This window comes from Bos taurus, chromosome 25, assembly GCF_002263795.3.
Source record: "Bos taurus isolate L1 Dominette 01449 registration number 42190680 breed Hereford chromosome 25, ARS-UCD2.0, whole genome shotgun sequence".
NCBI lineage: Eukaryota > Metazoa > Chordata > Mammalia > Artiodactyla > Bovidae > Bos > Bos taurus.
This window is the reverse complement of record NC_037352.1, coordinates 2,740,930-2,753,802: the sequence shown is the minus strand read 5'-3', so window position 1 is coordinate 2,753,802 and position 12,873 is coordinate 2,740,930. Positions and strand designations below refer to the sequence as shown.

At 45.5% G+C, this 12,873-nt stretch overlaps 2 protein-coding genes across 5 annotated transcripts in view; one reads left to right on the top strand and one right to left on the bottom strand.

Annotated features, from left to right (window-relative positions):
- Positions 1-52: 52 nt before the first annotated feature.
- On the top strand, positions 53-5,696 carry TIGD7 (tigger transposable element derived 7). Its single transcript, XM_005224648.5, is given in 4 exon segments — positions 53-469; positions 2,508-4,971; positions 4,974-5,373; positions 5,375-5,696. Coding segments are annotated over 3 exon segments (1,638 nt in total). The 5' UTR covers positions 53-469; positions 2,508-3,908; the 3' UTR covers positions 5,550-5,696.
- Positions 5,697-9,559: 3,863 nt separating this feature from the next.
- Positions 9,560-12,873, bottom strand: part of ZNF263 (zinc finger protein 263) — a 53,753-nt gene continuing 50,439 nt past the window's right edge. For all 4 annotated transcript variants that reach the window (XM_059881136.1, XM_059881135.1, XM_059881137.1 and 1 more), the window contains 2 exons: positions 12,023-12,139; positions 9,560-11,539 (listed from right to left, as the gene is read on the bottom strand). In XM_059881136.1, the coding sequence (XP_059737119.1) occupies positions 10,368-11,539; positions 12,023-12,139 (1,289 nt within the window). In that variant the 3' untranslated portion in view covers positions 9,560-10,367. The remainder of the gene's footprint in view (positions 11,540-12,022; positions 12,140-12,873) is intronic.

Below are 12,873 nucleotides of genomic sequence, written 5' to 3'. Positions count from 1 at the left end.
AGCACTCCAACCGGAAGTAGAAGGGACGCACTTCCGGGGAGGGGCCCTTGGGGCGCTAGCGCTGCGGTTCCAGGCGCGGCTGGGCTACCTCCTTCGGCTCAGAATTCAGCCCTGACAGCAAGAAAGGGTTACCGACCGCCGAGTCTCCAAGTCCGTCCAGCCTAGAGGGCCCAGCGCGCGACTCGACGCCCGGGTGTCGCTGTCTCTCGTCCCAGCTCTTTGAGGCTCGTGCGTCCAGGTCGTCCCTGTGTCGCGTTTGGGCTGCCGGCGGAGTCTAGTCATTCAGATTCGTCCTTGAGGGTCGCCGTCCCCTTCCGGCTTAGCGGGCAGTGTCCGAGCTGCGGTCCCGGGGCTCGTCGCATCTCCGCCAGTACAAGTCCGTTTTGTCCCGGTCAGGATCAACGGCCCCTGGGGGGGTGTGCCCGTTTCAGGGCGTGCGTACTCGCACAATTCTGTTTTTTCTTGTGAGGTAGGTTTTTCCTTGTGCAGTAGTTTCCTTTCCTAGAGCTCCTTGACGGAGAATTGAGAGCTAAGGAGTTGAAGGTCAGGTAATTCACCAATGGGAGTGTTCCAGTGGAATTTAGGGTCCTTTTTCCTATCTTATGTTTTTTCCACCAGAGCGCACTCCCCGGAGGATGGGAACCTTCTTTACTTTATTTATGTCTTATAGAGTTTCCTGGGTAATGTAGGCATTCCATAAATATGTACTGAGTCATTTATAGGAATCTGAGTATCTCAGGTTGTCCGCTTTCAATTGTCAGCCAAGTCTAATCAAGTTTACCACGTGTAGCCCGTGTTACAGAGTCCGTAGGACGGTGCCTTTGATTCAGGAAATCTGGGGAAAGGACTGAGACAATTTAACAAATATCAGTAACACAGGTAGGAAAGAGTAACACATAAGCTGAACGCTGTGAGAGTTCCAAGGAAGTGAAAGTTGATTTGGGGATAGGGAAAAGTTACAGAAGTCCTTGAGGGATCTGCCCTGCAGCAGAGAGTGGGGCCATATTCCAGGCAGGGGGAAAGGTAAGAGCAGTCTTGAAAGCTTCAGAGATGAGCATGTAAGAAAATCTTTAGTTCTTTTTTTTTTTTAACTCAATGTAATTAGGGTATATTTAGAGTAAAAGTTAGAAAATGAGTTCTTGTACTTCTACTATGGAGCCTGGAATGGAAGTGAAGAGATGGCATTTAATAAAATAAAGTAATCAAGAGTATCATTTGAGGGTTTTTGACAGAGATTCTTCCAGGGCAGCTCATCTGGAGCTAAGTTTAAGGTGGGAACGAAAATAAGAGACCATTACCAGGTCATTATGCTATTTTTGCTTTTAGGTAGACTGGTGTTACACTCCAAGGCGTAGATCTTGATTCTTTTTGAGAGAAAAGGATTAAACAGAGGTGATAATAGTATCTGCTGGGAATTTCCTGGCGGTCCAGTGGTTAGGGCTCCTTGCGTCCACTGTTGAGGGCATGGGTACAGTCCCTGGTTGGGGAACTAAGATCCCACAAACCATGCAGCATGGCCCCCCCCCCCCCAAAAAAAGTATCTGCCTAAGTCACTTGAATATGTTTCAAAGCAGGTTCATTTCCTTAGAATTTCAGGTTGTGACTTAGTCTCTTCAAAGTAGTTGCTGTTTCCAGTCTCTCAGAACCAGTGGGCAATAAGTCTGCCACATGTAATTCAGAGCATTGAGATCCTCATCATCTGGACCAAGCTGAACATAAAATTGGAATTTGTTAAACTGAATAAATGGAGCTCTGCCAGCTGTGCCCCTGAGTGTCTCTGGCAGGCCTGATTCATAACATGGGTAGGGAGCTGGTTACTGAACACAGGGAGAAGAAAGTGGGAAAAGAGACCCTCTGAAAGGAAGAAGAGGAAAGAAGTCACAAAATGCTGAATTGTGAATGAGGGCCCCTGATGACTGTTGTTTGAATGTTAAGGATAAGGGCCACAGTTCCTTATTCTTGCTGAGGAAGCCACTAAAGTCCCCTGAAAATCTTTCCTTTTGATTTCACCTTTCGCTGCCTGGGCACAGTTTGAGAAATGATGAATGTACAGCTGGAAAACAATGAAAGCATGCAGTTTATTCTGAGACATCATACAACTGCCATAGCAGGCTGAATGTTTTTGCTGGGTGACTGGCTGGGTTTAATGGTGCTGCTGTTGGCTAACAAACACTCTTTCCTTTTTTGGTTTATAATAGTAATCACCTTAGTTAGAGCTGCCTTTTTTTAGAAGGTTGCTTGAGCCTAGCCTGTCATTGGCTTCACACCCTATTCATTTTTGTATTCTTTCTTGAGCCTTAGTACTCTGTAAAGCAGTTGACATTTCTTGCAACAAATGTTAGAGGAAAACTAATGGTCTGGTTTCTTCTAGGTGAGAGGCTTTTGAGAATCCTGTGTAGTCAAGAAATGAATGAAAGTCAGTCAGGCTTTGCCCTAAAAGAGAAGAAAAATAACTGAAATACCAATTATTTTTCTCATTTCTCTGACATACTTTTCTTTCTTCATAGCACCTGGAATGGATAAAAGTGGCAGTTTTGTTACTTCCCATGAGGTTATGTATCTGGAAGGAGAACCATGAAATTAACCTAGAGTAGGACATTTCTAAAGACATGGAATGAATGGTTTTGGGCAACACCAGGAGGACTTAAAAGGAATATTTGAGGGTGCAGAGCTATAGAAGAGTTTGCCAACAGAAGGATTTATGGGAAACAGAGATAAGAATCATCAATAGAGAAACCGTTTAAATTTCTTCAAGCCGTGGAAAAACTGAGTCTTGGGTCAAATGAAGTAAAATCTATGCTGAAGAGAAATCAAATAAAATCTCAAATGGAGAAAATGTGTTACTGAACACTGAATGTAAATTTAGGAAAACAATCTCAAGGACAAATCTTTTACTTTTTTTACTATTGTAAAATTTTTATAAAACTTTTGGGCTCATCTCTAAGAATTGCCATGATGCTGAAACTTGATAATATCCCAAATATGGAAGAATTTGTTATAAATAACACTTGAAAATACACAAAATGTACACAAGGAAGAATATCTGAGAGTGGAAAAGTGCCAATAACATACATTATTTGTAAACTTAACAGATTACCTTGGTAAACATAAGAAACACTCAAGTTAAAGCTTAGTATTTGGGAATGCTGTATTGAATGCAGTAAAAGTTGGATTTCATTCATATGGACAAAAACTTTCTTCTTTGCCTAAAGATAGTATACTACTGTTCCTGAATTCCAACTCTCCAGACATCTCACTGTCAGGATGGCTTTAAGTCTTTATCCAGGTGGACGGACTGCTGCCCAGTGACCACTACAGGCAGAGCAATATGATTACTGCTTTCCTTTCTGGCAGTGAGGAAAATCAGCTTGTTTCAGGAGAGGAGAAGCCACACTGCATCTGTTACACAATATTATTCTGTCCTTGCCTTTCGGAGGCACTACTTTTTATTGAGATTTATCTTATTTATCTTAAGTCTGTTCTTGTGAGCAGACCTTTTTTCTCACCTTTTTTCTTCCTTTTGTGTCTTTTCCTATATTCAGTTAGGGAGAGTATGCAGGTATTCCTGTTATTCCTGACTGGTGCTACTGTAAAGAGAGAGGAGGAGAACAAGCAGCATTCAGAAGCAGGGTTCTGAAGATTGATCACCCATGTCTTGCAGTAGCAACAGCTAGACAGGACCTTGTCAGTGGTAACTCTGAGTTCAGACCTTTACCTCTAGACCAGCACTACATGAGCCTTTATCCCTTTTAGGGATATGTGTACCCTTTAGTATAAATGCCTGTGCCTTCTGAAAGTTTGTGCTAGTTTTTGGAGGGGATGGGTTTTTTTTATTTGTATTTTTTTTTTCTAATTAAGTAAGGCTTCTTTCTTTTTACCTCTATTGATTGTTTGAAACCAAATTCAGTATGAATAAGAGAGGGAAATATACAACACTGAATTTGGAGAAGAAAATGAGGGTTCTAAGTAGGATTGAAGCTGGAAGATCTCTTAAAAGTGTAATGGATGAATTTGGAATCAGTAAGTCAACATTTTATGACATTAAAAAGAATAAGAAATTGATTTTGGACTTTGTACTGAAGCAGGATGTGCCATTAATAGGGGCTGAGAAGAGAAAGAGGACAACAGGAGCCAAATATGGCGATGTGGACGATGCTGTCTACATGTGGTACCAACAGAAACGCTTCGCTGGTGTCCCTGTGAGAGGTGTGGAGCTTCAAGCTGCTGCCGAGAGATTCGCACAGTGTTTTGGGAGAACAGACTTCAAAGCTAGCACTGGTTGGCTTTTTAGGTTTCCAAATAGGCATGCAATTGGGAACCGAAAAGTATGTGCGGAACAAGTCCTAAGTTCAGCTTCAGAAAATGTTGAGTCATTTCGACAAAAACTGTCCATGCTTATCAAAGAAGAGAAGTTGTGTCTTGCTCAGCTGTACAATGAGGATGAGACTGACCTCTTTTGGAAGTCAATGCCAGAAAATACTCAGGCAAGCAGAAAAGATATTTGCCTGCCAGGGAGGAAAATAAACAAAGAACAATTGTCTGCTCTTTTATGTGCAAACACAGATGGTACTCATAAGTTGAAGTCAATCATTATTGGAAAATCAAAGCTGCCCAAAAGTGTAAAAGAGGACACATGTACATTACCTGTGATATACAAACCTAGTAAAGATGTTTGGTTCACCAGAGAATTGTTCTCAGAATGGTTTTTTCAAAACTTTGTTCCTGAGGTCAAGCACTTCCAACTTAATGTCCTAAGATTCCAAGAGGAGGATGTCAGGTCCTTGTTACTTCTGGACAGTTCTCCAGTTCACCCTTCTACTGAATTACTAACCAGTGAGGATGGTCGAATAAAATGCATATTCTTTCCCCATAACACTTCAACCCAAATTCAGCCAATGAATCAAGGCGTGATCTTGAGCTGCAAACGACTTTACTGGTGGAAGCAACTTGAGGAAAGTCTTGTAATTTTTGAAGTGATGATGAACAAGAAAAAGGAGAAAAATTAGTTTCCAAGGTTAAAATCTACAACCTAAAAAGAGCAGTTTTTAACTGGGCAAAGAGTTGGGATGAAGTAAAGCAAATAATGATAGCAAATGCATGAGAAAATCTTCTTTACAAAAAGGAACATGAATATGATCTTCAAGGCTTAGAAGATGGGGATTATAGAGAAATTCTTGAGACATGTAGGGAGTTGGAAACCAAGCTGGATGACAATAGGGTATGGTTCAATGTGGGTGAAGAAGAAAAGGGTAGTACATCAGAAACAAAAGGTGGAATTATAAAGAAAGTTGTTCAAAAAGGAGCTGAAGAGGAGGCTGATGAATTTAAGTTATCAGCTGTAGGAAAGAGTTTGGACTACCTACTTGATTTTGTCGGTCACACCTGAGTTTCAAAGGTTCCATTTTACACTGAAAGAGATGCAACAAGAAATAATCAAGAAACAGTTCCAGAACAGGATCCATTCTAGAATTGGTAGGTTTTTGAAACCGAGGCCTCATAATATTAAGTATTCCTTCAGTATGCCTTCAACTTCTGGTTGTAATAATTAGATGTTGTGTTTAAAGATTTCTGCAATTTTGTGATGATACATGAACTAGACCTGTTGTGGATTGTCATTGTTTATATCAACTGACCTCACTTTGCATAGCAATGCCCATTTATATTGTTTATAAAATAAACAATTTGAAAGGAATAAATTTGGGGTTTTTTATGTATAAATATGTTATTTAATCCATTTTTTTTTTCTACTTAAGGCAAAGGCTTTAAATAAGGAATTACTGTCCCAGATTATGGGTGGAATGGATGTGAGGAAAGCATTAAAATCTAAATATATTCACAGCATATAACAAAGCAGCTATGTTTATGCTGACTAGTTATTTAAGAAGGTAAGGACAGATTTTTCAATGTAATGGTGTGACATTGTAAATGTCTTGTAAATGCTCTTGTAAATGGGTTACCACCTACTTAGTGTTTGTTTTTCTCTTATTGTGGAAGTAACATGCCAATTATAAAAGACAACATAAAAAAGATAAAAGCACTCAAATTTTATTGACTAATGATGGACTCTCAACACTTTGGTATATTACATGTATCTTTAAAATAGGTAAGTTACATTGTAAATACAGTTTTATATCTTATTAACATTTTTGTTATTTACAAATTAGCATTTGTTGAGACATCTTTCAATCCCTAGGGTAGAATGGATGGTGGAAGAAGTTGAGGGGGAATGTCAGATGAGCATACTGGATAGCTCTCAAGTTCATGGCATTAACATCCGTTTTTACCCCAGTGTTCATAAAGTCTCAGAATATATGACCTGCAGTCATATTCTTTTCAAAAGTATTCATTGAGGGAGTTCCGTGGTGGCCTAGTGGTTAGCATTCCAGACTTTGACTGCCACGGCCCAGGTTCAATCCCTGGTCACCATTTGAGACCCCACAAATCCTGCGAATAGCAACCCCCTCCCCAAAAAAACAGTATTCATTGATTTTGCAAATTTCACGTTGTTGTGCTGGGTATTTAGGAATAGGAACAAGCCACAGTTGGGTGTGTGAGAGCCAAAATGAGTTCACAGAGGGCTTTATGAGTGCTTGGATAATAGGGAACGGGCAAGTGTGACTTCTGAGCTGGCCTTTGAAGTGTGGGGGAAGCAGGGGAAAAGGCAGTCTAGGCAAAGGGGAAGTGAGCACAGGCTCTCTGGTGTCAGAATGTATGTCCCTGGGAAGCGTCGAGGTCCCTGGATGGTTGCCGTAGGGGCGACTAGTGGAGACCGGAGCAAAGACAAACCAGGGACAGATTTTCAGTGCCCCTGGAGGTCATCCGAAGACTTCGGCCTGGATCCACGTGAAGTCCTGTAGGCGCTGCATCCTGAAGGTCTGACCTCAGCTCTACTTCCTCCTTACTGCTCCTTTCCTAGTCCAGGGTGCATCCACTCTGCACCTGTCTCCTTGGTCTCCTCTGCCATCAGTTCCCCATCCTGTGGCCAGAGACAGCGAACTAAAAATTGAAGAGGTGCTCCCAGTGGGCCGTGGGCCCCTAGGCCCACCCTTCCCCGCCCGAGACCTGCCCACCCGTACCAGCTCGCCTCCTGCTGGACCACGAGGGAGGTTCGGACTGCGGGTGAGCGCGCGCACCTGCGGACGGGGAAGCTTAGAGTGTAGTCGCGCCGCCAGGAACTTCTCGCGGTGGAAGGAGGGGAAAACTGTGCTGCTCGGCCGTCCTGGCCCTGCGCCAGGAGTCGGAGCCGAAGACTGGGCGAGGTCCGGGGAGGCCCGGGCCGGGCCTGCGCGGAGGGCGGGCCTGAGGATGGGCGCAGCCAGGCAAGGCCCTGGAGGGCCCGCGAGCGGGGCGCGGCAGGTGCGGGCTGCCTGCGCAAGGCGGCCCCAGGCCCTCGCGGAGGGGGAAAGGTTTGCTGGAACGCGGCCGTCGAGCACCCCCCGCCCCCAACACACACACCCTCGTCCTTGCTCCTCCCGGGCCGGCTCGGGAGCCATCCTCGAAGGGACCAGCTGGTGGGGCTCACAAGGTCCTAGGCGCGCTGCGCCCACTCCCAGATGCCGCCAGAAGCTAAGCTGTGGGACCCGCAGCCTCGTTTTTTTGCCTAAACCTGAGAAAGGACTGACGTTTTGGCTTCTGGAAATCCTCCTGAAGACGAGAGCTCCTCAGAGAAACCCAGGCTCCTCGCTTTGTTCCGGTGGCTGTGGCAGGGTTCCCAGACTTAACCTGGACTCCCTCCAAAGAGAATGGGAAACAGCCTCAAGAGAAGCTTCACCCTCTGATGGATTTAGAACGTTCTAAATCCTTCACCCAGGATTTAGAACGTTTTCCTGCCTAGAGGGGAAGTTGGGGTGGAGAGGCAGACAGTTTCCTCTTTAGGTCCTAAACACATCCTGGTGTGCCTGCATACGGTGTGTGCAGCGTGCACGGTGTGTGCAGCGTGCACGGTCGCGTGGACTGTGAGACTCCATGGACTGTAACCTGCCAGCCCCAGCCGTCTCTGGAATTTTCCAGGCATAAATACTGGAGTGGGTTACCATTGCCTACATTTCAGAAACTTAGCATTTTCTCTTCTCATCCTTTCCACCTGGGGAAATCTCACTATCTCCCTGAAGCAGGTTTGGATCCTGGTGAGCCATCAGTTTTGGTTTCTTAACACAGAAGTTTCTGGGATGCTCAAAGTGTTTCAGTGATGAATTAAGGACATTCACTTGTTTGTCAGAGATGGTGTGGGGGGTGGGGGTAGGCCTGAGTCATTTTTCATTAACCATTTTGTTGTTGAATTCCCCTGGACCATTCCGTCTCCTAACTGCACTGAAACGTGTTAAGTTCTTTCATAAATGGGGTAAAAACTCAGTGACTGCTGATGGCTCTCCCTGGAAATAAAAACTAAGCGACTTAGTGCTGTTTTATCACTCTTTCTTGTCTCTGGTGTTATGGGGCTTTATCCCCTTTGTCGGGCCTGATGCTTCTAGATGGCCTCTGCCAGGCTTTTTCACATTGCTTATGCGTGGTACCAGGAGACTTTCTGCTGGTTTCAGGCACTACTTTTGCTACAAGGGTATGAGACTGTTGCTCAGGGCCAGTCCACATCTCTCAAGCCTCCTTTCTACCCATCTGGACTGCGGGGGCAGGGGTCTTTATTGCCCCCAGTGTTAGTTTCTTTTTGACAAAACAGCCAGCTGGAATCTCTTCTAGTTTCTTTCCCAAGAAGACTAGTGGGGTAAAAGTAGGAGTAACGTAAAAAGTATATATACTTAACCTTCCCTTGCAATGCCTTCATGGGACCCTACTGTAAGGACCTCTGACCTGCTTTTTCAAATATGACTACAAGAAAAAACAAAATACAAATATGACTACAAAGTCATCAATCCTGCCTGTAACAGTAGACTGCTGCTGCTGCTAAGTCGCTTCAGTCGTGTCTGACTCTGTGCAACCCCATAGACGGCAGCCCACCAGGCTCCCCCGTCCCTGAGATTCTCCAGGCAAGAACACTGGAGTGGGTTGCCATTTCCTTCTCCAATGCATGAAAGTGAAAAGTGGAAGTGAAGTCACTCAGTCGTGTCCGATTCTTAGCGACCCCATGGACTGCGCCCATGGGATCTTCCAGGCAAGAGTACTGGAGTGGATTGTCATTGCCTTCTCCAAAGTCTGTCTCCACTCGTGGGCAATAACTCAGTCATACCAGGACCATTTTTTCCTGGCAACCATTTCCTAGACCAAAATAACTTGTTTTTGAAGAGCCAGATCTTTACTTTGCAAGAAAGCAAACATTCTAAACAATCAAAAGGCATGTTCACTGCTGTGAACACACACACAAAATTTAGAGGACACCTTTATGACATCACCCAAAGCAGCCACTGGGCTTGACCCTTGTTTCCACATAGCGACCTCAGCCTGGAGCCAGCCAGGGCCACACCTCCCTCCCTCCGCTTGCCGTCACCTTTTTCAGAACCTTCCTTAGCAATAAGACCAGAAAGAGAAAGCAGGTCCTCCTCCCAAAGTGGACAAAGACAGACCAACGTGGCGGACAAGACAAAGGCCCTCAATGATGAGTCACAAGTTCATGTTTCCTGAAGATATTTATTAACATCCAACCATATTTTCGACAAGGGTGGGCATGATTCCTAACTTCCCCAGGATTCATGTTTTTGAAGTCTCCCAGGGAACCCATCTTCCGTGAACCTTCTGAAGACTCGATCTCTGCAAAGGGTAAACTAATTCAGACTTATATAGTTTCCTCTGCCTATTTCCGGGCAGACCTGCAAATTCTGTCTTACTATTTCCCTTAGGTCTCTTGTTCCTTTTTGTTTGAGGTGACAATTACATTAGGACCTGCCAGTGACCAATATGGTCAGGCCATTGACGGTGGGTGCCCAGGACTGCCTATGCACTTCCCAGCCAGGCCTTCAGAAGAGCTGCAACTCACCACCAGTATTTTGGTGCCTCCTGCTTTCCCAGGAAACCTGATTGCTCTTCTTTGCTCTCAAGGGCCTCAGGAGCCCAAATATTCCTGATGAATGTCCCAAGTGAGGAAGCAGTAAGTCTGTGGATTCCAGACACAGGACAGAATAAGGCACCCACATCACAAGCTGGCTAAATATGATGAGGGGGATAGTGTCCTGGGACAGGAAGTACTTCACAGAATTCCACCCTGAGTGGGTCGCCTCAAAGACTTGCTATTCTCACTAATTCCAACAGAATTCCTTTTCAGTTTTATGCTAATCCTTTGCTGCTTCTGTACTTCCCTCAGAAGGACCCTGCCCTGCAGGGGCAGGGTAATTACTCGATGGGTAAGGAATACGACCTCTGAAAAACAGGCCCCTCTGAACAGGCCACCTTAACTGGGCCCAAAAGAAATCCCATTGTTTCTATCCAGTGTGAGTTCTCTGATGACTCATAAGGCGTGAACTCCGGGAAAAGCTTTCTCCACATTCAGAACATTTATAAGGTTTCTCTCCCGTGTGGGTTCTCAGATGACGAATCCGATTGGAGCTGTGAGAGAAACTGTCCCCACATTCGTGACAGGTATAGGGTTTCTCTCCCGTGTGAATTCTCTGGTGCCTGATTAAGTTGGATCTATGAGAAAAGTTTTCCCCACAGAGGTTACATTTATATGGTTTCTCTCCTGTGTGTGTTCTCTGGTGTCTGGTGAGGTGCATGCCCTGCCGGAAGCTTTTCCCACAAGTCAAACACTGGAAGAGTTTCTTCTCTGCTTTGGGGTGGGTCCCAGGATTTGTAAGAAAGAGCGTGCTGTCCCTCACTGCTTCCCCACACTCAGAGAAGGGGTACAGCCTCTCCTTCTCATGAGTTCTTTCATGAATAACAAGGTGTGAACTGCGAGAGAAACTTTTCCCACACTCAGCACACTTATAAGGTCTCTCTCCCGTGTGAATTCTCTGGTGCCTGAGGAGGTTGGAACTGTGAGCGAAGATCTCCCCGCACTCAGGGCACTTGTAGGGCTTTTCGCCTGTGTGCGTTCTCTGGTGCCTGTGGAGGTTGGAGTTGCAAGAGAAGCTCTTTCCACACACATTACACTGATAGGGCTTCTCACCTGTGTGGGTTCGCTGGTGGCGAGTCAGGTGGGTATTCTGACTGAAGCTTTTTCCACACTCGAGACACTTATGGGCTTCCTCTCCCAGGTGTGCTCTGTGTAGTGATAAAAAGTGTGGATTCCCACCAAAGATTTCAGCGCACTCCACACCCATGCACAGTCTTTCTGCTGCATGTATTCTCTGGTGCCTAATCAGGTTTGAGTTGTTAGAGAAATTTTTGCCACACAAGGGACATAAGTGGAGCTTCTTCGGCTGCAGTTCCGTTGGTCGTCCCAGTTTTTTGCAACTTGTGGCCCCCACTAAGGACTGCTCCATTCGATCCTCTGTGGGAGGCTCCCAAAGCTTTTCTGCCCTGTCCCGAGGCCTTCCCTGCTCAGGACTCCAGGGCACCTCCCCTCTGGCCTGGCCAAGCAGCAGCGCCTGACAGTGGATGCTCTCAGGAGAAGCAGACTGAGCACACTCTTCCTGGTTCTCAAATTTCTCTTCCCCTGGAAGAGCAAGAGAAATCAAACCCCCATGTTATGTCTATGCAGGAGAAAAGGAAATCCCATGCGTGATACTGCCTGTAGGTCAGAAATCCAGAAGGCCTCGCTCTCCCTCGGTTTCCCATCTTTCCCATTTTGGTAACTCACTCTAGACAGGCAGCCATATGAGGCGTGGGGACATCACTCAGGAATGAGAGCTCAAACCAGCCTTGACTTCCCTTGTGGGGGCCCTGACCTCCCTCTCCAACTGAGCCCCTAGCTTCTGTCCTTCAGGAAAGTAAGGGATGGAGCAAGACTGGGACAAAAGTGGGCAGGTGAGCCCAGGAATGAATGCCTTCTTACACTCTGCACCCTGGGAACCTCGCCTGCCATCACTGGGATGGAAGTGGGCAGTGGGGACAGGCTAGCCTTACACCAAGACCCTCAAATACCTTATTCCCAACAACCGGAGACTAGCTGGGCAGGCTGCTCAGCTGCTTTCCTTACCTGGAGCTGGGGTCCTGGAGCTCAGACCTTCCTTGCAAGTCTGGACACTGGGGTGCCAGGGCTTTCCTCCATGTTCCACCTGGGTGCTCAGGGCCTCCTGACTGGGAACCTGAGACTCTGACCACAATGAAAGAAAAGGATTTCTATGTCACCACTTTCCTCAACCAGACAAGAGAAACAAAGACAGTCTTGCTCCCTGTCTTCAGTGGATGGATACGGAAGGTGCAGTAAGTCTGACAGCAACTACTTGGAACATAAACTATTCCCACTGTTACCTCCAGAGAAAGAAATTAGATGAGGGAAACTATGGCTTTTTTCTTCTTACACTTGTGTGGTAGTTGGGACTTTTGGCAATGACAGTGTAAAACTTTTGTAATTAAAACAACACTCAAATGCACATGGTCAGAGTGGTCAGTTCCTTGAGGAATCAAAGTTTAATACTGTGAAAGAGCCTTGACCCTTATGAAACTAAGTTGGGACAATTCCAGAAGGAAAAAATGTAATATGATGGAAAATCAGAAAAGGACCTGGGACTCTGAGATTAAAACCCTAAAGAGCCATCCTGTGTTATGCTCACTCCAACTCCATCAAACATGGACTTTTTTTAAAAAGGTTAGTCCCAAGAACTCGTGATCTGAACTCTTCTTATTTAGCACTCACTGAAAGAACTGTGCTCAACTTAGGGTGCCAAGCCACAGCACAATGACAGAGACCCTGGAGAAGGCCCCCGTGCAGGCAACCAAACTTCTTTTCTACCAGGTATGCATCAAGATAGCTACAATGGTAACATACACAGTCCTGTTTTTTGTTTTTAAGATTCCTTCAAGTTTTTATTATGAGAGTTTCTATAC